At 36.2% G+C, this 24,777-nt stretch overlaps 1 protein-coding gene across 11 annotated transcripts in view; it reads right to left on the bottom strand.

The window, feature by feature from the left end:
* The window catches only part of dock3 (dedicator of cytokinesis 3), a 162,016-nt gene that overhangs the window by 61,788 nt on the left and 75,451 nt on the right, over window positions 1-24,777 (bottom strand). For 10 of the 11 annotated variants that reach the window (XR_008907726.1, XM_056759059.1, XM_056759064.1 and 7 more), the window contains exon 6: window positions 1,782-1,930. Coding sequence is in view for 10 of the 11 variants with exons in the window: in XM_056759059.1 (XP_056615037.1) it covers window positions 1,782-1,930 (149 nt within the window). In the remaining variant the exon portion in view is untranslated. Of the gene's footprint in view, window positions 1-1,781; window positions 1,931-12,648; window positions 12,771-24,777 lie in introns of those variants that run through there. The other variant, XM_056759069.1, reaches the window with a different exon arrangement.

Genomic DNA, 24,777 nt, shown 5'->3' with positions numbered 1-24,777 from the left:
AATAAATACTGTCTATATACTGAGGGTATGCATGTGATGTCACTTTTCCAAGTAAACAAGCAAACACACGCTCCATTGAGTGGCAAAACAATCAGCAAAATGGCTGTATACAATATCAGGAAACAGAATTCCGCGCAACATATCAGTGTCCAAGGACACCGGGTTCCTTTGTAATCATAAAGATCACCGTCGAGTCCAACTGCTCTTTAATGCTCAGCAAATAATTGTGTGATTTAGTAGCGGTTTCTTTGTTTCTCTTATTGAAAGCATACCACTCAAGGAAACGTGTAAGGGGGCGTGTCCCGGCGTGTTCACTTGGGAAAGTGAAGTCATTGCATGCCCTCTATATAATTTAGGGTTGTCTAGCGATTAGCGACAAATCTTATGCAAAATAAAAGTTTTTGTGTACATAATATATGTGTGCGTGCTGTGTAAAATAATTGTATACAATGTATGTATGTATAAATTAAAACACATACATGTGTTTATTTATGAAATATGTACATTTTTAAATTTATATACAATTTATTTTATACATCAATATGAATATGTAATATATATAAAAAAAAAAATCTTAAAATTATACATGCATTTGTGCATATTTATATACAGTATACATACGTATTATACATATTAAACTAAAAAACTTTTATTTTGCATAGAATTAGTCACAAATAATCATTTGACAGCCTTGATTTATTAATTGATAGAATATAGATTATAAGTTGGATCGGCAGTTTTCCTAGCATCTCTTTCCTGTTTGCCGAAAAAAACTTTAAAAACCTCCCAAAAAGATGAAATGATGATGAAACAACAGCAAACACTGAAGCAAACTCAGGGAGCTGCGAAAATGCTTTTTAAACTGTGTAGGTAAAAAATGGGGGTGGTATCTTGCGTTTTTATCCTGCGTAAAAAGTCTCCTTACTCCCAATAAAACAACCTTCCTCTAAATGTTCTACCATCTACATTTCTCACTGTAATTCACATTATCCACCCAGTAAATGACATACTGCATGTTTTGTTTCCCTCATTTTCGCTGCCGAGCCGGGCCAAGTCTTTCTGAGGCTCCGGTAGGCTGCGACCATCTATCTCTAGCATTTCAGCTCGGATGACTCTGTACTCAGGAGGCCTCGGCCTCTAGCATGTTTTGAAGTCTGGCAGATCTCCACGACGCACAAGTGCTTATTTAAACAACCCTCAATTGAGTGAAGTGCAATGGACCTGGACGTTAAACGCATTTAAGTAAACGGTCAAGTGTTCAATGACTCGTTCAATAGGAAGAAGGACTGACATATCTTGTCTGTATAAGAGTGCGGCAACATGCCATGTGTAAAATTAAGAAGGTCCTGAATAATTGAAGAAAGCTCTCCTAAGCATCAGCATTCATCTCAATGGCGTTCAGTTCTCAGAGCCAATCACATGAGCTGTACATATCATGTGACTGATTACCTTCAGATAAAATTCTGTCATCATTCACTCACCCTGTTGTCATTCCAAACTTGTAAGACTTTCTTTCTACTGCAGAACACAAAAGATGATATTTTGAAGGATGTTGTAACCGAACAACATTGACCCCCATTGCCTTCCATTATATGGACACAAAACCACTGAGACATTTCTCGAAATACCTTCTTTTGTGTTCAACAGAAAAAGAGTCATAAACAGGTTTTTGACATGAGGGAGAATAAATGAATATCTTCAAGGTTTTCAATTGAGATTTTCATAAGATATTTTATTTCAGGTCAACATTATTCAGGACATATAAAACGTTGGTGACTCACTCATTGCCCCAGTCCAGTCGTACGGTGATGTGACGCTTGACTTCGCGGACCTGATCTTGGGTCAGGTGACCTGAAAGCAGTTGTCGCCTCAGATCAATCAGCTCATTCATAACGTGACGGAGCTTGTAAAAGAGGTCGACTTTGTGTTTCTGTTAAAAGAAAAAGAAAGAGAGAAGGCAAATTTATTTCACTCATTCACTACTTTAGATTAACTTTTAGATTCAACCATTTTTATGCACTGTAATGTTTGCAATAAGTCATTTTCTAGTAAGACTTGTAACAATGTTAAATTTCATCTGTTTCCAAAGTGCCTGCATAACTGTAGAATGATGGACCCTCAAAAACCATTTTCAACACTTTCATTTGTTTCTTTTCTTCATGTATATCCTCCTAAAAATGCTTATTGTTCTGTATGTTGGTTAATTAACCCATAGAACAAAATACCATTTCAACCACTTGTTTGTTTTAACCGATGGTTTTAAATTGGTGGATTACAAACCGAAAACTGTACATTTTGTCTATTTTGATAGGAAATACACAAAATCTAGAAATACATTGCATTACACAATCCCAACAAAGAACAACCACATCTAAGCAAATAAAATGCAATAATGCAGCATAAACCTATAATTCACTGGCTTTCATATTAAAAAGCCCAACGAGTACTTCAGAATTACATTTCACTCCAAAATACAATACATTCTGGCTTTCTGAGTAAATTATAGAGTAAAATCAAATTATACACAACCAAAAAATTGAATCTATCGCATGTTGGTACAGAAAACTAGCCTGTGGCTTTAAATGCAAATCCTGATCTGGAGACTTCATCGCTGAAGCTATAAAACTTCTCAAGATGCCTTTTTTATGCAAATACACATCCATAAGAACCTCTAAAAGAAAAGTAAAAAATTCAATTTAGGCATAAACACATTAGCTTTGATTTAACTCTTGACAACAGCGTTATCGTCATCAAGACAAACTTAGCTTGACAGCAAAACTTTAATATTGGAATCGTATATTTGACAGTGAAATATTTCCAGATGGCATGCACTTGTTTTCTGTCAAAACTTTCTTTATAAAGTAGTATAAACAAAATAGTATGCACACAATCTGCCTTTTTGTAATAACCTCAGTATTATAATTCAGAGACTCAATTTCACACTGTAAAGACACTATAAATCTACAGCCGATACAAAGTACTGGTTTTGTACCAGAGTAAAAAGTGATGGTATAAACTGAAATTACACATCTCTCAACAATATCCCTTTTGTAATAAAACTACTGCAGTACTCATTCTGTCCTCTAGGGTGCTTCAAAAAGTACTATGGCATTACCATGGTACATGTCCAAAAACAACACTATAATATATAATGTAGCAGCCTTTTGCGTTCTTCAGATTGACAGAATGATTGTGTACAAGACAACCTGTTCTTTAAAAAGGTGGATCATCCACTGGCCATCATCTAAACACGTCTCAAACCACTAGGCTTTCCTTCTGAGTTGGTGTATGATAGATGACACTGCCTCCCGTGTCGACCCTAAGGAAGACATACGGGGGACGGATCGGTGAGTTTACCACCGACACGCTGTACTGACTGTGTGTGCAGTCTCCAGCGCCCTTCATCACGTAACTATTCAGGATTGAAGTTTGAAACGTTCTTGATAGAGCAAGGGAACTCAGGCAAGAACGTCTGCCTAGACACCCACACACGAGTGGCATGTGTGTAGAATGATGTATCCGTCAATATTTCTTTCCATTGTGAGTGAATGGGGAAATCAGCCGGGGGTCCGGAAATTCCTGTGTGAAAATGTACAAAAGCCACATTTGTCCATACTGTGGTGAATAATGGCCGTCTCCTACTGATGGCGGCATCAATGATTGTCACTCAATCATACAGTTACCAATAATTCACTGCCTGTCTCATGGCGACTGTCTCTGAGAATCAAACACATGCAGTGCAGCACATCTTAAGACAGATTCCCATCTCCTGGATAACATAATGTAATATATCAACAACTAAGCATTTTATTGGAAACTGAAAGTGTACCATAACAGAAGTCTAGCATAGTCTACCAAACCAGTTCAAGATGGTTTGGTGTTGATCTGTTTGGTGGACCAGAATAGTAATTTTGATGAAGTTGACCAGGAAAGCATTGTTGGTTTCAAGACCTGTTACCTTTCAAGTAGGCTCTTGATACAATGTCCTTACAAAGCGCATATACTGTATACACTGTATATATATGTATATATGTGACCCTGGATCACAAAACCAGTCTTCATAGCGGCTACAAGCACACTCTGTAAGTTCTGTGTTCCGGTCGGTACATACATCCCTATCCATCTTCGTTTTTATAAAAAAAGGCCTTAAAAATCTCATTACAGTAACCGAATGTCACTACCATTGCATGCTTCGTAAAAAGCTTCGAGTTTTTATAATGGCTTACCAAGTTTTTATTCTCCATACATAATCAGACATTAATGCAGTACAATAAAATCAATAATGTAACTTTTGTTTACATGTGGGAAACTACATGTAAAGGTAATGATAACCAATATTGTTGTGTACATAGTATACATTTTTTAGGAGAAATATAAAGAAACCTGTTAACCTTGTAAGTGTTTGGAAGGCAGATTTGTGTGAAGCATAAAGAGTGTTATCATGTTAATTAAATGTCATGCAGTGTGTAATGTTGTGTGAATGTAAGCAGTCTGCCAAGTTGTGAAGCTGTAGGTGAATGAATAACAAAGTTATTGTCTAGGAAATAGGGAGTCGACTCTGAATCATTCAAACGAGTCGTCCCTAGTCCGATTCGTGAACCGCCGTAGATTAACGTCACTACAAATAGTCCTCGCCAACGTTTTGCTAGGACTGCCCGCTAAAACTTCACTCCTCTCCCCCAAACACTATAGCTTGTGAGCCTCATTCGCAGTAGACCAATCACAGCAGACTAAACCATCTGACCAATCACATCAGAGTAGGCTGGTGGAAAGGAGGGGATTAAACGGATGACTCGCCGAACGAATCGTTTCAGAGTCAGTCCAGAAGTAAGGTAAGAAAAACTCTATATTGTAACAAAATAATAGTGTTTTTACACCATGTATGTACTTTGTTGGACATTCCAATGATAGTGTTACAGAGGATGAGAAAATCAGTCACACATTTTTTTACCCACAATATCTACTTTTATTTTACAAGAATATCGATATCCAAGTGTTTAGTTTTTTTTGAACGTCCAATTATTATTTTCGGATTTTTTATTTAATTCTGTTAACATTTAAATATATTATGCACTCAAATATAGATGCAGGTGTTACGGTAATGAGATCTTCAGCAGAAAATGCAATAAAATACAATTATAACACATTCATATGTTACAATAATTCTTTGGTTAGTCTAGTAATATTCTTCTTTCTATTATTTCTCTATATTATGCACAAAAAAGTGCTTCAAAAATATATTTGACTGGGGCGCCAACCAGCAAACCCCCACTTTTGCTATAAATTCACAGTTTTCAAGAACACATTTCGTTGCAATTACTTACAAGCTCAAATCTGGGACTATACCGTTCCTATTATTATGCATAACCTCGGATTGTGAACGCTGTTTCACTTTTGTGCAATAAAAGATGTTATAGATATTAATATTACTGTAATTTGCCTGTTACAAGAGTCCCTGGACACCTGCGTTCTGTTCCCTTCAACTGTTCTTGTTATCATTAAATAAAAAAGCCATAACTTTGTTCAACTTTTATAATAACCCTCAAACAGTGTCAATTTTCAGTGTACGTCATTAGGGAGTAGTGAAATCATTATTATGGTCTTATCCAAACATTCCCAGTCCTGTAGGCTGAAATCCTACTGAACAGTCGGATGCAAGTCAGATCTACCAGAGTAATCTCCAGTTCAGGACACATTCTAGCACAGGCTAACACTTCAGACTCCAGACTGAATCCTGATGAAATGACTCAATCGGATCAATGCGATTTACGCCGTTCCATTTGGCCGGATCTGCTATCTGAAATGAAGTGAATATGCATCAAGTTTCCTACGAAGCATTTCATAGAAGAATACATCAGAATTGGTCAGACGAGATTAAAAAGACACGAAACGCTTATTTCCGGGTTCCGATGTTCTTGGTTGCTGTCATGTGAGGTATTTTGGAACTTTGGCAAAGGAAGTGTGTTTTAGTACACGGCGTAGGGTCATTTTCCCTCCGGCTCGATTTGTTGCAATATCTCTCCATTGCAATCCGTTTACCCCAATCAAAAACAGATTGGCCAGCCTCGGTACTATAATGGAATTATTATTGTTTTAAATTGGCTGCCGAGAGACCTGTCTCAGTCTCAGGCTCTAACTGAAAAAAAAGGTCTGATGGAAGGGGAGGGCACGGGCAGAACATCGCCTCCTCACCTGCTTATAAAAGATGGATCGCATCCAGCCAGAATCCATCAGGATCCTCCGTCACTTATAATAAGGCCCTAGTCGATTAATAAAGCACTTGACATTTAAGATATTATAAGCAATATGAACACTTTCTACACTCATTTAATCCAAGTGTTGGGTTTGTCTAGATTTTACCCAACCGTGACTTGAAACAAACCCAACATTATGACTATGGTTTAACCAACCATTGCAGCACCACGGCACAACCACTATGATTTTTATAGACAGAGGGTCACATGCACAACATTTGTGGTGTGTGCTTGAGGGAATGCAGCTGAGGATAACATGAAAAAGTGTGTGGGAGGGGCGCTGGAGTTGTGCTGAGCCCTGCGAGGAACATGTATTTATCACACTATCTACAACTGAATGACTCACAGGCTTTAAATACAAACGTCCAATTGAGCTCCAGGTGTCAGAATCGGATTTCGACACATCCAGCTGTCAGCAAATGCATTTACATTTATTCGTATACGTCAAGCTACCTCAAAATGAGCGAGTATTCAATCTTTTCTAAGTACATTCAGTGGAAATATACACCTGTCTTTTATCTCATAGAGATATTTGTGACTGTATGTTCTCAGGACTGATGCTTAATTTTGAACACGATGGAAAACTTGAATTGATATTCACAGTAGCAGGTGCAGCCCAAAAGTAAAACGTTTGGCAAATGTTCCCCAATGTCTTACTGGTATTGTTAGTCACATGCCAACTGGAATTATGACATCTCCTTCTGGAACTATCAATTTTGTTTCCTCCTTATTAAATGAAACATTTATTAAATCAGTGTCTATATATCATGTGTTATGTATTAGAATATATCTATTGTTATATAGGGAGATATAAATATACGGCACTCCTACACATCATCCTTCACTGAGGACACAGCCTCAAACGGCATCAAAGCATTTAGTATTAAAGCTTTCCATGTTTAGCAGGTTAAATGAACCGTTACAGATGTGAGCTTAAAGAGTGAACGCAACATCAAAGAATTATCAACATGCTGATATATAAAAATAAATCGGAAAATAGAACTGGACAGAATTGTGGGTGATTATTCATCCAAACATTGTTTTCTTCATCATTTATTGCACGCATCACTGATAGCAGACATACATCTGGGAGACGTCTATTTGACATATAAATACATATATTATTTTAGGTTGTTTGCTTATCTGCAATACATCTCGGAGATGTCTCCGTCAGATGTCATATGGACATCTAGAAGATGTCTGTTATAATTTAAAATGTTTGTGAAACTGCCTTTTCTAAAGAGGACTTTCAAATGTTTTTACGCAGCAGATGCTTTCAAGATCTTAAGGAGGCATCTTATAGAACTCCGTGTGCTATCTTGGATGTCATTCCAAACCTGTATGTACTTTCCTCCTTCAGCAGAAAACCAAAGAAGATATTTTGAAGTAGCAACCAAACAACATTGACCCCCATTGACTTCCATTGTATGCACAAAAAAACACTGAGCCATTTTTCAAAATATCTTCTCTTATGATTCAAAAAGTCATATACAGGTTTTGAATGACATTTTTTTTCTTTTAAGAGGAAGTTCCTAATCTAGTGCACCAGGTAAAAGTCTGAAACTACTTTTTCTTTTCAGCTGTTGTCACTAATACTAATAACTAATACCAATAACTAATAATAATATTAATACTAATAACTAATAACTAATAACTAATAACTAATAACTAATAACTTATAACTTATAACTTATAACTTATAACTATTAACTATTAACTAATAACCAGTGTTGGGTAAGTTACTCTGAAAAAGTAATTAATTACTAGTTACTCATTACATATTCAATAGTGTAATTAGATTACTGTCCAAATTACTCTGTCCAAAAAGTATTTAGGTACTCATTACTTATTACTTTCTATATCCTACATCAACCTTGATTAGTTAAGTGATTCAAGAATATACATGAAACGGCTTATTTAATTCATTCAAATAATATTATTAACTGACCAAAGTATTACAAATGTGAGAATTATACATAAAAGCACAGATTTTAAAGTAAGACTTTGAATTTTGAAGTCAATTACGCTATTGCACAGGAATATATTTAACAAAGTATTTACTTTAATTACATCAAAAGTAACTATTTAAATTACAGAAAACATATGAGTAATCCCTTACTTTACTTTTTCAAGGGAAAAGTAATTAAATTACAGTAACTAATTACTTAGTAACTAGTTACACCCAACACTGCTAATAACTAATAATTAATAACTAAAACTAATAACTAATAACTAATAACGAATAACTAAAAATAATAACTAATATCTAATAACTAATAACTAATAACTAAAACGAATAACTAAAACTAATAACTAATAACTAATTACTAATTACTAATTACTAATAACTAATAACTAATAACGAATACTAATAACTTATACTAATAACTCATTTGTACTTATGTCCCTGTTATATATCTACAAACATTCACAATCCAGTAAACTGTGTCCTGATCTACATGTTGTACATCACAAGAAGCAAAATGTCTCTCCATGCTAAAAACCAGTTTGTAAACCCCTGTTGAAAAAAAAGCATATGCTGGGTTTGGTATGTTTTAATGCCAGTTTAAGCTGGCCATGTGTTGGTCCTTAGCTGGTTTAAGATGGTGAGGAACCAGCACATGACCATCTTAAACCAGCTAAGGACCAGTACACGACCAGATCATGACCAGCACAAACCAGCACATGACCAGCTTAAACCAGCACATGACCAGCACAAACCGGCATCAAAACATACCTAACCCAGCATATGATGTTTTCAAAATGGACAGCAGATCTCAAAGAAAATGAACAGACTACGCATGAAACGCAAACAAGAGACGGCGCAGGAAAAACTGTAATCGAGACATTTTAGTTGCTTGAATTCCTCTGTCCTCCATCTGAGTGTGTGAGATGACTCACACCTTTCCTCCCACATGCCGCACAGTCACCGCCGCACAGTCCATGCTAACGCTCACCTGCGCTGGCCGACTCACACACTCTATATACAGGTCTTTTAACTGCAGTTCGGACGTTTATGATTTCTATTGGAAAGCTAACAGATGGTGAAAGAAATACATGTCATGTTTAGGTTGTTCAGGATATGCTAGAAGGAACAAGGATAGCGAAAGCTAACAAAGGCGTTTGTTATAGAAGGTCAGTAAGGAACCAAATAACATTATTGAGTTGTTAAAGTGACACTATGACTTTATCGAGCGATTTGTTTGGATCTTAAACACAAAGTAACCCAAACAAACCTAAACGGCTCAGTTTACCTGATAGCAGACAAACATCAGGGGGACACCTATTTGACGTCTGCAAGACGTATTTCTTTGATTGATTGGTCATTTGCAATGCGTCCCTGAGATGTCTTCTTTCCGATGTCATATAGACATCTAGAAGATGTCAGTAAGATGTTTGTAATTTATAAACCAGAGCCATTGTGAAAGGAGTTCTGCCAACGGTAGTCTGTTTGATTCATGGAGCCTTCAGATAGTTCAAGGAAGTTATTTTTTCTCTTTAAATGCTTTGTTTCGTTCATTTTTTTATTCATTAAATGGCTTTCGTCTTTAAATGGGTTAGAAGTTTACCTCAGTAGGTCTGTTTAGTCGCAGCTCCATGCATTGGAACTATTGCAACTATTGAGAGCCTCAGTTTACCGCCATTGCTGTGAAAAAACGGTTCCATAGGAGTTGACTCGATTCTCTCTCTAAATGGCTCTGTGTAAAACTGTTTTTTTTACACAGCAGTTGTTTTCCAGATCTATAGCAGACATCTTACAGACGTATCCATGCTATCTGGGTCAAGTGTGCTCCTTAACACAGTTTACCAAACACCGTAAAACATCTTAATAGAAGAACAATAGAAAAGAAAAAAATGAATACAGCTCTTAATAGCACTTCTTCTAGATCAATACTTTGCTGCTCAGTATAGTGTAATATACTATATGCAGATTTTTATATGCATGTAATATGACCAGATAACATCACTTCATATGCCAAAATATGCAACATACAGGAAAGATCAGAAAACCTCAAACCATTTTCAAAAACACGATAAACTGTAGGTAACGCTTCAATATTAATGCAGTATAACAGGGCTGCCATATAAAACTACACCAACTCCCCTCAAACACAAGTTTAGTGAGGAAAATGTCAGTATATCTTTACAGAATGCTTCAATTACAGCAGCACTCGTGGGAAAGCCACCACATCTGAGACAGATATGCTACATTAACTCGAAGGTTGATGGTTTGAGAATCATTGCATGACTATTCCACTATTGATAAACCAATACCATCAAAACAATCCTATTTGCTCCAGATTATTCAGTCCAGGAGCTGTTATGAAAGGAAAATGACCTGAAGAAGTGCATTCTGGGAACTGAAAGCTCTACCAAAGCCCTTGATGCCAGAAGGATGGTTTGATAGCAATAGTCTGCTTCAGAAACACAATTAAATGTTAATGTGAGGTTTAACATCTCAAACTGGACATGTGATATCATCCACGCAATCCCGAGCCAAGCAAAGCTACGTGTTCAGAAAAAACATGAACATGTTGGGAAGGTAATAGTAGTTGACGGTCAAGTAGCAAGCGTGAGAGAATGTGACAGTGCGTGACAACGTTTATGCGTGTTAAATGGACAGTACACTACTCTCAAACCTCTCACGAACTGGCATGACCTTTGCTCGGGGCACGCTATCACACCTCTCCCAGTGTTTTACATTGCCCAGCAGAAATGTCAAGTCTTTTCATGCCCTTCGCTGAGCAAAAAACACATGCAGAGCAAGAAGCAGAACATATGGAGAGTCGCAAATAAGGCAAAAGTTGTACATAACTATTCTGATACGCAACAAACATGCAAGCTGGTTTAGTTGAATAGAATGGAGTCAGAAATCAAATTGCACATCCATTCAAATCGAATATTCTTCCATCATCAATAATATGATAAACAAGTGTTATAGAGCCTCACATGGTTTAAAAACAACCTGTAATTTTAATTGATTTTGATCAAACAATTTCTTTGCCATATTGAGACACAAAATTGTTAGCAATGATGTTGAAACAACAAAAAACAGCAATTTAAGAAAAACTGAAACTTAAAATGCTATGAAGAGTCAAGTTTACTTCATAGAGCTTGTAAGGCAACTTTACAAGAAAAAAGGAAGAAAACACATGTTTGCACAGAGAATAAAAAGAGATATAACCCTATACGTAATATGAAATAAAGAAAGCAAAGTGAAATCAAATACAAATTTGATTTGAAATCGTTTTGTGTAATTTGGCTGAAGCTTTTATCCGAAGTGATTTACAGCACATTCAGGGTATACATATGTTATAGATGACAGAGATAAACAGCAATTTTACAATACAACTGTAGAGTGAACTGCTATGGAAGCATTTCTAGGAAGACTTTTGCACTATCAATAATAATAGAAATGACAATATTGTTTACAATGACGTTCAAACAATAAGCATCAGAATTTGATGCATATTATGTAATCTATAATCAATATATAAAATAACCAAAGACTACAGATATTAGTGCTGTTACTGTAAATGATATAAGAAGATATAACAAACGAGACAGAATAATGAAGCCCCGCCTTCTAGAATAAGCAACCAATCATCAATTGCATAAGACTAACAAATCTCTGGAGGGAGGGGCTCTGTACAGAGTGTTCTGAAGTGCTTGCCAATCAAAAGCCCTGAACATAATTTTTACAATAAAAACTGGAAGTAAAACTCAAAATGTTTTGTGAATTAGGTCTGGTCAAAAACACGTTATTGAAAAAACGGTAATCTGATTCATCGCTAACATGATTTGAAATATCTGAAGCATTTTATAAAACCCCATAAAATTTATGATACCTTTACGATGCTTGTGATGCTTTTTAAGTTTAAGACACATTTCTCCAATTCTCTCCCTCTTTAAATAAATGGAAGTAACAAAAAAAGTGTGTTTTATGGAAGAAATGACATGATTAAACGAGGAGAGCTCAAATTAAAAGCAAAGACCAACATGCCCACTTCAATATCTGTTAAAGAAATTCGCTTTTCATGTTTCAATGTTAAATCACAAACGTATTCTCGAAATTCCCTCCGAGAAACGCACATCCTGATATAATTTTTTTTGCAAATACATTGGATGACAAATAAAAAGATATTGCAACAAACAGAGAGACAACCGGTTGTGTTCCGTTACCACAACCCTCTGACAACATCACACGCTGACTTTAGTCCACTCGAAGGGTCATAACCCTGGCCCAACCTGAGGGCCTGAACGTCACTGAAGAAACACTAAAAGCCGATCTACGCTCTGTCAAAAGACCAGCATGCTTTGCGACCGGCATTGAAAAGCCGTGCGGTCTCAAATGAGCAATCCTAACGGTTAAATAAAAACCGCATCAACTTACCGCTACAGAGCGAGATGTTTCCCCTCCGAGCGTTCCTGCGGAATAGCTCTTAACATGCGCCACTCTCCCGACGTGAGTGGAAATCACAGGCTGTCAAATACCTCTCTTCTAATATCTCTCTTCCTCTGCAACTGGTCTCTCTCCCTGACACGCATGCTGTGTCTTTCTCACTTTCCCTCACACACAGAAACACGTTGCCACCCACGTCAACCGGGAACGCACGCTTTCCCAGGCATGCAGCACAAAGTGCGACCTTTTTCTCACGCGAGCGTCGTCTCTTTAATTTATCACTGATCTCTTTCGGACGACAGTTTGGCTTCCTTTCTTTTTGCCTGACGTCCTGGTGGTTCTTTTCCTCGCTGTATTGAAGTTACTTAACTAATGCTGCGTGAAGCTCTCGGCAGCCCACACGCAAATGCGCTCCCTCCCTCGTCGTTTCCGAAGAAACGCGGAGGGATGCCTTGAACGCTTGGTATTGGAGGAAACAGCTGCCAGCTTCCTCAGCTGTGCCAAGCCTCTCTTGCTCGCTGAATTGTGCTGACAGACAGAGGTGAGCGATGTTCTATAGAGGAACATTGAGAAACTATCATACATGAACAACAATCCTGATTATATACAGTATTTTGAGAGTTTCAAATCTCAAAAGGATTGAAAGGTGAATGGTTGCCAGGGAATTGTTAGGTGGTTGCTAAGGTGTATTCCCTGTCTGCATAGAATCGAAAACTAGATGCTATCTTAAGTGCCTGATTTGGAAGCGATCTACAAATATTGCGTATATAGTGTAATACATAAAGTGTCGGCCATTTTGTAGTGATATCTTAGCATACTATTTAATTTTGTATATTTGTTCCTCTTTTTTTACCCACAATTCATGTTAGATGTATTTACTCCCTAACTCATTTCTATGTTAGATCGTGAAATGACAAGCTGACTTGAGTGAGCTGGAAAATAGTGACAGGAAACCATACAAATATATGGTCGCTGTCCTTCCAAAACCACGGATGTCCAAATATAAAAAAAGACACTGTACTTTTTAAATGAATAACTACTGTATTGTTCTTTTAACAATTGTAACTTTTTAACAAATTCTATTGGTTTGACAAAACCCATTGAGAAACTCTGTGGGGGTGTTTGTTATTAATGATAAAAGGGCCTAATAGCCCTAAAAATAGCCTAGTGATGTACGGCAAAAAATGAAATATGGAGATACGAGGTTTCAGAAAGACAGCAGTAATATGTTGAAACATTTTTTATATTGTCTTGTTATTGGAAAAATAATGAAATACACTGTGATGTGTAGACAGGAGTGTTGTATTTTGAATAAAATAGCACAAATATTCCATTCCATTCCATTTTCTACCGCTTATCCAAACTACCTCGGGTCACGGGGAGCCTGTGCCTATCTCAGGAGTCATCGGGCATCAAGGCAGGATACACCCTGGATGGAGTGCCAACCCATCGCAGGGCACACACACTCACTCATTCACTCACGCACTCACACCCTACAGACAATTTTTCCAGAGATGCCAATCAACCTACCATGCATGTCTTTGGACCAGGGGAGGAAACCGGAGTACCCGGAATAAACCCCCGAGGCACGGGGAGAACATGCAAACTCCACACACACAAGTCGGAAGCGGGAATCGAACCCACAACCCTGGAGGTGTGAGGCGAACGTGCTAACCACTAAGCCACCGTAGCACAAATATAATAATTCAAAATATAAACTATAATAAATAAACATAGTAAATAAACATTCATGTTTTGTCTCTTTATTATTATTTGTTATTATTATCTTAAATTAGAAAAAGTGAAAAGACAAACTTGACCGGTTTTACAATATGATAATTTAAGCCAACCCATTTTTTTTGGCATTTTGCCTTTAATTGTAAAGCATAGTAGAAGAGAGGAAAGGAAGCAAAGTGGGAGAGAGAAGGGGGTACTTTCAAAAAAGGACCACAAGACAGTAATCGAACTCGGGTAGCACGATGCACAATCGCGCCACATGCCACATGCCGACTCTGTTTCATTCTTGCCCATTAAGCGGACTTCGCAATAAAGAGAATAGAGTGAAGAAGTAACCGGTTTAAGACGCATAATCCAATAAAGTTTCATGTTAGCATATTGCGAAGCCAGCAACGAGGCACTGCACTAACACACAAATATCTGTGTGCGCTATATGATACCAGCCTGTATGAGCAATAGTTATACTACTTTTAGCAAACACCATGAAAAGACAGACTTAAAATTTGTTTTCAAGTGAGTTCTTATCCACTGAGAGGAGTGGGCAATCTGGAATCGTGCAAACCAAACAAAACACACCTCTTACAATCGAATCACAAATCACTGAAGCAACGAATCGAATCACAGCCCACAATTGAGTAGAAAGGAAAATGTGTCGAGATGCAGCTATCAGATTCCTGATTTGTGGATCCCAGAGAGGTTTTGTAAGACTGCAGGCCTGATATTCTCACTCGTGGATGGGCTGTACAAATTGTGCGAGTGCTTGTAAACAGCGAGAGAGTGTAAAAAGCGTTAGTCGCTGAGCGAGGCATCTGTGTGGCCATATTGTAATGAAGGACCCGGCAGCCTGTGGTACTGATGCTTTCCTGATGCTGCCATATTGATGCAGATTTTCACAAATTGTTTCAGAGCAGATTTCTTGTGTCGCAGGCACTGTTAGGGAACCTTAAAAAGTAAGAGGGAGGATGTTATATATGACTCACCGTTACGTAAACTGAAGTGACATTTTTCAGTTTGGAAGCGATTGTGCAACGTCTACACTCCTGCACAGCAGTGTTGATGTATTTGTTTACATAGATATACCGGATTATATATGTGTGTGAAGACTGCTCCACACAGTGATTCGGCCGCCATTTTGGAATAGTGTACATTTCAGTTACTGGCATCAATCTCAGTTCAAATCAGTGAGTTTATTAACATGCCCAACATTGCACAGCATCTAGAAATGTGATAACTTTTCACAATGTTCTACTTTAGTAACTTTTAAAAATGTCTGACACATCTTACAGCTAACACGTTCGTTGTTACACAACAGAGTTTTGTGTTGTACCGGTGCTACGATAGCATTGCGATGCTAAAGCTTCAAAATACTGGTGATGCCACTCTAATTTTAAGTAATGTTGCACACATGCATTAAAATGTTAATTCCAGCGCTCATGTTTGCAAAATCCCCCCCCAAAATAATTGTGAGTTTTTTGTTGCACCTTTAAATGCTGTTTCAAATGAATCAAATGAGTTTGGACATGTCAATCATATAGAGACGTCAGCTGTTTTGAACAAATCGGTTGAATGATTCAGTGACTGATCACTACTAACTGTTTACTTTTACATTTACAACAATATTTCTGTATAGATGAAATGTACATTAAATTAGTTTCTACATGAACATTTTTGCTGTATAGTTGAGCATTTGCCATACTAAAATGAAGCAAAATTCTTAAGACACTATAGTGCTTTTGATTCTTAGTAAATATTAGTTGTTAATTCAGTTGCTATACAAGTTATAAAAGTAGAATATAAGTTATTAAGTCAGGCCAGACAGGAAAACAGGGAGCGGATCCAAATGCAGTACAATGTGTCTTCATAAAATCCAAATAGTCACAGTAAGTTCAAAGGGAAACATAATATCCATGAACACAAGAGATACACGAAGGCGTAACATTAAACAATGATTTACAACAGAGAAAACGCTTCAGAAAGCAGGTTTAGTGAAAAGTTTAGTTTAGTATATTAATCCTTAATCGAGGGATACTCTGGATTTCTCATCTACTGCACTGTGACTGTATATCTGCATCTACTCATGTATTGCACCGTACCTTTAATAACCACATTAACTCATCTACTGCACTGTAACTTTAATAACTGCATTAACTCATCTACTGCACTGTAACTGTATATCTGCATCTACTCATGTATTGCACCGTACCTTTAATAACCACATTAACTCATCTACTGCACTGTAACTTTAATAGCTAATGTCTGTAACTAATGCACACTCAAGTCACTTGCACTATTGTATAGTCTATATTGTTATCTGTTCATAACCTCCTGTACATTAATGTTCACAGTATATAGCCTTCTGTATATATTGTTCATAGTACATACCGATTGTCATATTTTCATAGTACATGCCCAACGTAAATTATTTTTCTAATATTGTATTCTGTATTTATTCACACTGTATATCTGCACTTGCTAATTGCACTTCTGGTTGGACCTAAACTACATTTCGTTACACTGTACCTGTATATGTGTAATGACAATAAAGTTGAATCTAATCTAATCTAAAAATTTAATCTTTTTTGTCAAACCCGAGAAAGCGGGGTAACTCAAGCCCGTATATGAAGAGGCTGCATTAATTCATAGGGATGTACTTTGATTTCAGTAGAAGAATTTAGGACTCTAGTGGAATTTTGCAATTTCCCTGTGAATTTTTATCAAAACTGTATCATGTTTCTTTACAGTGAATGAGACATATCAAAGTTGTGGTGCCAGCGCTTAACTCAAGGTAAGCCTACCCATAGTTGATAGAACTAACTCAAATCAGAGTTTCACATCTCAGTGTAAATCAAACAGGAAATTGGACACAGGTGAAACCGGTTAACAATGAGAAGACACAAGGCATGACGGGATATGGAGTCTTCGACCAAAACACAGGCAGAAACAATAAGCAACATGACGCCCTCAGGTGGAGAGCCGAGGGCCAGCAACGGGGTGTGACAAAAGTATACAACAGTATTTAAAGCAGTTTTTAAAATTACTTGGGTTATTACTAGAAATTACAGTATTGAACATTAAATAAGTGAATTCTGCATTATATTATAGTATGATAAAGTTTCCTATAGTGACTACTATATGTACTATACAAGTAATCTACAGAATTTTTAAATGTGGATTGCTTTGTATGATTGATAGATGAAGTTTTATCATATAGCCAGTTATGCTTCTCATTCGAATTAATTATTGGAAATTGGGACTAGATTTCCTCTAGTTTGTGTATTTTGAAAAATCTTGTAAAATTGAACCACCACAACATTGAACAGTATCGAACTTGGTATTGTGATATAGTTGTGTAATATATATTCATGGCATCGCTACAACCCCACTTCTTCTTTTATGGCACACAAATTCCAAACGTACCTCTTAATTCCCAAAATATTCAGTTTCGAGTCAAAAACTGTTCATTTGCTCATTTCAAAACAACTAGATGTCATCGAAACAATGTCATACCAAAACATGATAACAGTTACTTCATAAAATCCAACTCCAAAAAAAGTTTTTCCTGTACACGGTGACATTGTTGACAACGCAAGAAATGTAGTTGTCACATGAGGCATTATTTAACCAGGTGTGAATGGCACCATGGGACCCTGCATTCTGGCCTGCGTCAAACTTCAGCATTAGAACACTGTGTTCACGTATTATAGACAAAAATAATACTTTGTCCGTCCCGAAAACAAATAATAAAATAGAAGTATGATGTGTAAAACGTTCAGCGCACAGCATGGTTGGAGCTTCAACAAAATAGGGAAACAAATGGATTTGGATAATAATAAGTGAGATTGGAGCAGAATCACCTGCAATGCATTATGGGTGATCTGGCATAGGGCTTTCATTTAAAGAGCTGCAAAAATGTAGATATGTTGTTTTAGGATGTGTATGGACTTTTTTTATAGTTGTGGTTTATTTTTTAGTTGTGGTTTTATAACAGATTCTTTTTTATAAATAACTGCAGGATGGGATTTAAAAATCCATCAAAAAATTGACAGGAAAATTGACAGAAAAATAACATATTTATCTAAAAATAACTTTAGGATGGGATTAAATGTCATAAATTGACAGAGACTTTAACTATGACAAAAATCTATGAGAGAGGTTGCGTATGGCAAAATAACAAGCTAGCTATTATTATCCAATTGCAAAATATTACCCTCGATGACATCACACAAACAAAGTAAGGCATAAAAGTTTAAACACAATTATATTTTCTTTCTTCGAAAAACATCCACTGAGGAATTGCGGAAGATGTATAAAAAATGTGCTACATTTGTATTTCATGTTTACTTAAATAGTGATACAGACAATGATATGATATGATATGATATAGCTTCTAAAAGAGCAAAAATTGGCTTGACATTTGTACCATTATGATTTACACAGTTGTGTAGTATATAATACATACATAATATCATATGATAAAGAAGCTAATATGCTTTTGACAGACATATTATATAGGAAAAGCAATAAAATCACTCTGACCTGACACTAATATGAAAGGAAAATTTTCCATTTCTCAACACAAAGAGGGCATATAATCCAAAAGAGGTTTTTTGCCGAAAAAAACGAATCTGTAGAAAATATCTCAAACCGAGCTACATCACCTCTGTATGAATCAGTGATCGTGAACCTGTTACACTGCTCGCTTACATTCGGTAATGAACCAATATGTGACCGTCCAAAATAAAGCTAAAAAAAGGCCCTTCGCAGTCAGCCCTCCTCCATCTTTTGTCATCGTGACTCTAAATATACAGTTCGGTCGATCCTCGATCCATGTGTGTTGTAAACCTATTGGACACGCTGCTTCCCCGTATCAGAATTCAGCAGAAAGTTCCAGCCGAATGAGTCACTAGGAGTGAATCATCATTCCAGCGGCGAGTCTCGGAGAGATTGGGCTAAAACAGTATTATATACCTTACATCCAAGAGCGCCGTATATGTATGCTCATCATACTGTTCACCGGTGATGAAACTAAGATCGAAACAAAACCAGAAAGTCACAGCATCGCAGACGTGACTGTTCTTCGTGTGCATTCAAATATTTAAATAAAAAAAGCCAAAACCTGAAACTAAAGGTGTTGTGTGAGATGTTATTACATTATTCAGCCAGATTAAAAATAACGAAATTTAATTCTGTCATTCTTTTCTTATCCTCGTGTCATGACCTTTTTCACGAAAAAAGGACAAAAAGAGAAGTTCGGCAGGAAGTCATATTAAGAAGTCGGTAAATGATACATTAAAAAATGCCAAAAGTCTCCATACAGACCTCATATAAGCATTAAAAAAATTAAGATTCAGCCAATACAAAATTGTCTGATTTTTTTTACCCACTGTACCGTACTTTACGGTACTGTATTGATATCAGTTGCCACAATCGTGTCTCTTTTATTTATCCTAAGCAATATTAAAAGAGTAATGTAAAATAAGCAAACTATAACTGAGCTCTACATGGGGTCATATGTGACCCGAATGTGCAAAGCCTTGAGATCTTTTAAACAATTGATCACTCTTTAGCGCAAAAGATGCAGCGTTTGATTTTCATGTGGGAGCTCAGATCAAAAGTGCTAAGAATAATTATTGTTGAGTTTTGTTTTTGTGATCAGGTGAAAAATTCCCTCCCGCACACATTCTCAGACATGTCCGTCACCGTCAGGTCATCTCCGGGCATCTCCCATTCTCTCGGTTTTGCTCATCCCTGATTGATAAAGCTTTCAACTCCACAACTAGTTGCTTAGCAACCCTTCAAAGAACCGCAGGGCTATGCAGGGGAATTTCTGATGCTCCACAACAAACTATCTGCATTAGCAAACATGCAGTACTTATTACCAGCGATGTGTCGTGGTTTATAGATCAAAGAATCTAGGTGCAGTAAATGTGCTGTTCTTCGTTGGCAGCAATTTTGAGTGGTGTATCTGCAAAGTGCAAATGCGTTTAAAGAAAGGACTCTTGTTGTGGCATGCTGTTCAAAATATGTACAGTTGTCGATTGTATTGACCTGCAGTTCAAGTGACTGTAGGTCAAGAAATGGCTCTAAACGTTTGCATGTAAACACCGCAGTTAGTAGTATTTTAGTTACATATTCTTTTCACATCAAAAAATCCAAAAGTTAAAGGAATTGAATGTCCAATACTGTACAGTTTTAGTCAAGGGGTCTGTGATGGAGAGGGCTCACCCCCTTCCCAATATGTGCTATCATTATTATTTTTGTAATAATATATAATATATATAATATTTTTATTTATAACTTAATTGTAATTTCTAAAAATATTTTAATACATTTTTAATGTATGTTTAAATTACAATTTTTTTCTAATAATTATTCAACCCTCTTTAAACTCCAGTGTATTTGGTATCTGTATTTAAAAGCCCTACCCACATACATTGTAATAATTGAATAATAATTTAAAATAATTGTTATGTTACTTTAGAGATACAGTGATATTCTTGAGAGTAAAAGCATTCATTTGATACAGTATATGACTCATCTGTGTTTTGTGAGATATATGAATTTGAATATTATTCACATAATTTTCAAAGGGGAGGAAGGGGTTGGTTCTGGAAAGAAAAATCAGACCTTTTTATGTTCTTTTATGTCACATAACGTAAAATTTATGGGACTGAAAGCTGAGGTTCTACACTTTCAAAAGACACCATATATCACAACTTATTTTATACCCGCAACTTATAGATTTTATGACGCAATTTTGGACCCCCCATTGGTTCCACAGGGGTGGCGGAGTTTAAGAGGTTCTAATAAATATGGAATTTAACATGTATAGTATGTGCATAAACATTTATTTACCATTGGGTGGTCAGATTATATATTCCATGTAATAAAAAGTTATCTACAACAGTAATAAATGCATGACTGTAAAAAGTAATACATTTCTTATATAACACACTAGTATGCAAAATATTTAAGTTTATTAATCTTCTATAACTTTAAACTTTGTACATGTGTATTTATACGTTGACAAAAATCATCACTAGTATTAATTACTTTGACAAGTTGAACTTAGTTCATTCAATTTACAGATTCAAGTTAAGGTAAGTAAACTAAACTCAATCTCAACAAGTGTACATGTTCATGTATCTGGACAAACTATGTGGAAAGCGATTGCCTTAAATTTCTGAAGTACTCTACAAAATAATACTCTTTTAATTGTATTATGGTGTGCATGTGCTTCAGTACAGCGATGAGTAGGTGGTACGCTGAATCTCTTAATTTTATTAAGTGGTACTTGATATGAAAAGTTTGAAAACCTCTGGTCTAACCCATTGAGTGGTGGCACACCAAATAAATTGATGTATTCAAATGTAAAAATGTATGTTAATACGACCAGCCCACGATTCCAGACCCTGTTCAGGTTTAACAGACTTTAATTGGCATGTTACAGAATCTGTGCAGACCCCCTCTGCATACCCACCCTTTCTCAAAATCCACCAATCACAACACGTCCTGTCCATTCTTAGTGACAGCATTGGAAGGAAACAGCAAACAGGCTGAAACATTATCATTAAGCGCCGTCAACAACAGTGTTCGAGCGAGATACTGAAAATACATAGGAAGTGGAGTAGTATCGCCTGGGGAAGATGGTAATGTGCTTCATTTTGGGTAACACGCTGTGCGGTAAGTATTCTTGCTCACGCTCTGGGCCTTTATATGGATCCACGTGGCTCAGAACACTGGAAAAAATTTGGTCTCTCTCTCTCTTTTCCATCGTGACGCCCCGCCGCGGCCATTTGTGAAATGTGCTTAGATGAAGTGGGCACTGCGGTGGGCGATGGATCGAGAGCCAGAGATGCAGAAAAAGGGAGATGTGGTTGAAAAAGAAAACTTGAGATTGCCAAAGAGCCTGTAGTATTGGTTTTATTGAAAGTTTAGTTGTTTTAGTCAGGGTGAGATCTGCAGCTGAATAGAGTTTGTGCTTCTTGTTATATTCATTATATATAATGAGGTCATATTCTACACTTTCGTGTCACATTTTTCCCTCTGAAGTTCATTGTATTGTCGTATTAACTTTAGATCAAAATTGTAGTAATTTAGTTTTACTTAAAGTAAGTGTTTTCCACCATCTCCTTGACCTTTAGAATTTAACAGGCTGTTTTTACCATTCCCCCCATTGAAATTCTTCAAAGAGAAAGTATAATTTTTCAACAAAGGGTCAGCTAAATAATGCGCTTAAACTTTAAAAAAATGTTTGTCAACCTCAGGAGGTCAAACTTAATATTTTGTGAGCAGTTTTTCTTTCAACAAGCTTCGCAATGTTTGCTTCACAGTACCAAAATGAGAGATGCAAAAGATTGTAATGACTCTAAATTGTGTTATTTTATCATTTATAGCAGGAAAACTAAATAATAAATATCGCTGCAGTCCTTCCAAATCCTTCCAAATCTCCATATTTCATGATTTTCATTTTTGGCCATAAATTGTTATTATTAGGCAGGCACCCTATATGTTTGTCAGATATTTAGGCAATAAAAAGTATTAAAAAGTGCTTGTCAACTTTGACAACACAATAATTTTTCTTTAAAAAGTCAGTGTTTTTTCCATTTCCAATGTTTTAACAACGATATACATTATTGGCCAAAATACTGACAGATCTACATTGAATAAAAATATTAAATATTCAATTAAATTGGTTTTATATAGCACTAAATATAATAATAAATATATTAGAAAAAACTATGCATGTTGTAGTGTTGGGAGCGTAGCTTTGAGAAGAATTTAAAGAAGCTTTGCAGATCATTTTACACAAAATTATACCAAATTAAAAAAATTAAAATAATAATAATACAAAATATTGAACACTAAAAACTGTATAAATCTGTAGTTAATGTATGCTTCATTTAATGAGCTTTTTTGTTGTTCAGAATCTGAGCAATAATTTTATTAAGTGTGTATTTCACTTAATCCACATTCTAAGATATGCTGTAGTTCACCTTTTTAACAAAAAAAGTGTAATAAATACCCTAAAGGTTAAGGGGGTTTGTCCCTTTTGTAGCATACACCTCATATTTTGATTGTTAAATCTAACTTCAGAGCATTACATGTTAAAATGTTGAACAAGAACTCCCTATACATCAATTTTATTCTCTACTGCATATTACATACTATAAGCATATGCACAAACTAAAGACAGGTTTTTAATTGTATTTCTTATACATATTGTTTCCAATAGCATTTGTGTTGTGATGTGTGTGAATGTTTCCACACAGACGGACTAACAGAAACACAACAATGCTTTGGAACAGGACGTTATTTTCTGGTACGTCCGCACGTGTTCAGCTCTGTTGCGTTACCGAAGATCTGAAGAGAAGAGATGTTTTCGCAGGCTGATCTGGACAGAGGTCCGGTTGCCGAGCATACACACCGATCGCCCCCTCACCTCTGTGGAGGCTGCCATTGGACAGGAGGTTGCCGTAGTAACAGCAATTCAGGCAGGCTAGTCAGACAGTGCGTGGCAGCCCACGCAGTTCACTGACACTACGATTCTCGCTGTCGGGCAAACAGAGGCGGTAGGACGGAACGTGGCCAATAACAACCAGCTATCTTCAGCATGGCTGAATATCAAGCTTTCAATATTGATTTCATATCACAACCTTATTTTTGCACAATTGACACAAATACATAAGAGCATATGTGAATTTTTATGTGAATATGCCTTCTATGAAGTTGTTGAAACAAAATTGCAACTATTAAAAATGCGATATAGCCTTAATTTTATATAATAAAATTGGCTTTGTTTAATATTAAATATCATTATTATTAGTAGTAGTAGTAGTGTAGTATATGGATGCGCTAATGTAAAAACATAACTTATTGTTATGATTACTTACCGATTACACCATATTTTACAGTGTAGGCTACATTTTTGCATCTGTAAATGTAAATTTACATCAACATAAAACAAGTAAAAAAGTAAAGTTGCAACTTTTAGCCAAAAACAACAATCAAGCTCAGAATGAATAAAAACAGATTTTTAGATATAGATATAAAAACTAAAGTTATTTTACTACTATTACTGCTCTGTGTAGAGATAACAGTATACTCTCACAAGATTCAGCAAAAATCTCATCTATTGTCAGAGAAATCTCATTTTGTCAATGGTGACCTGAGTGTTTCGACACATCTCATCTCACTACTGTCACCGTCCTGAAGTGATCGAGTTGAATATCTGTGACATCAGGGGCTGAACACTGCACACGATATATATTTCAAACATTTTGGGGATGTAGACTTTCAAGGACTGCACTTTTTGTTCAGTGGTTGCGTAAGTTTCTATTATCTGTTATTTAGTGTTTCCTCATTTTTGTTAAAGAATATTAT

Source organism: Triplophysa dalaica, chromosome 10 (assembly GCF_015846415.1).
Source record: "Triplophysa dalaica isolate WHDGS20190420 chromosome 10, ASM1584641v1, whole genome shotgun sequence".
NCBI classification, from domain to species: domain Eukaryota; kingdom Metazoa; phylum Chordata; class Actinopteri; order Cypriniformes; family Nemacheilidae; genus Triplophysa; species Triplophysa dalaica.
Note: the sequence above shows the minus strand (reverse complement) of the source record. Positions and strands in the feature narration are given on the sequence as shown.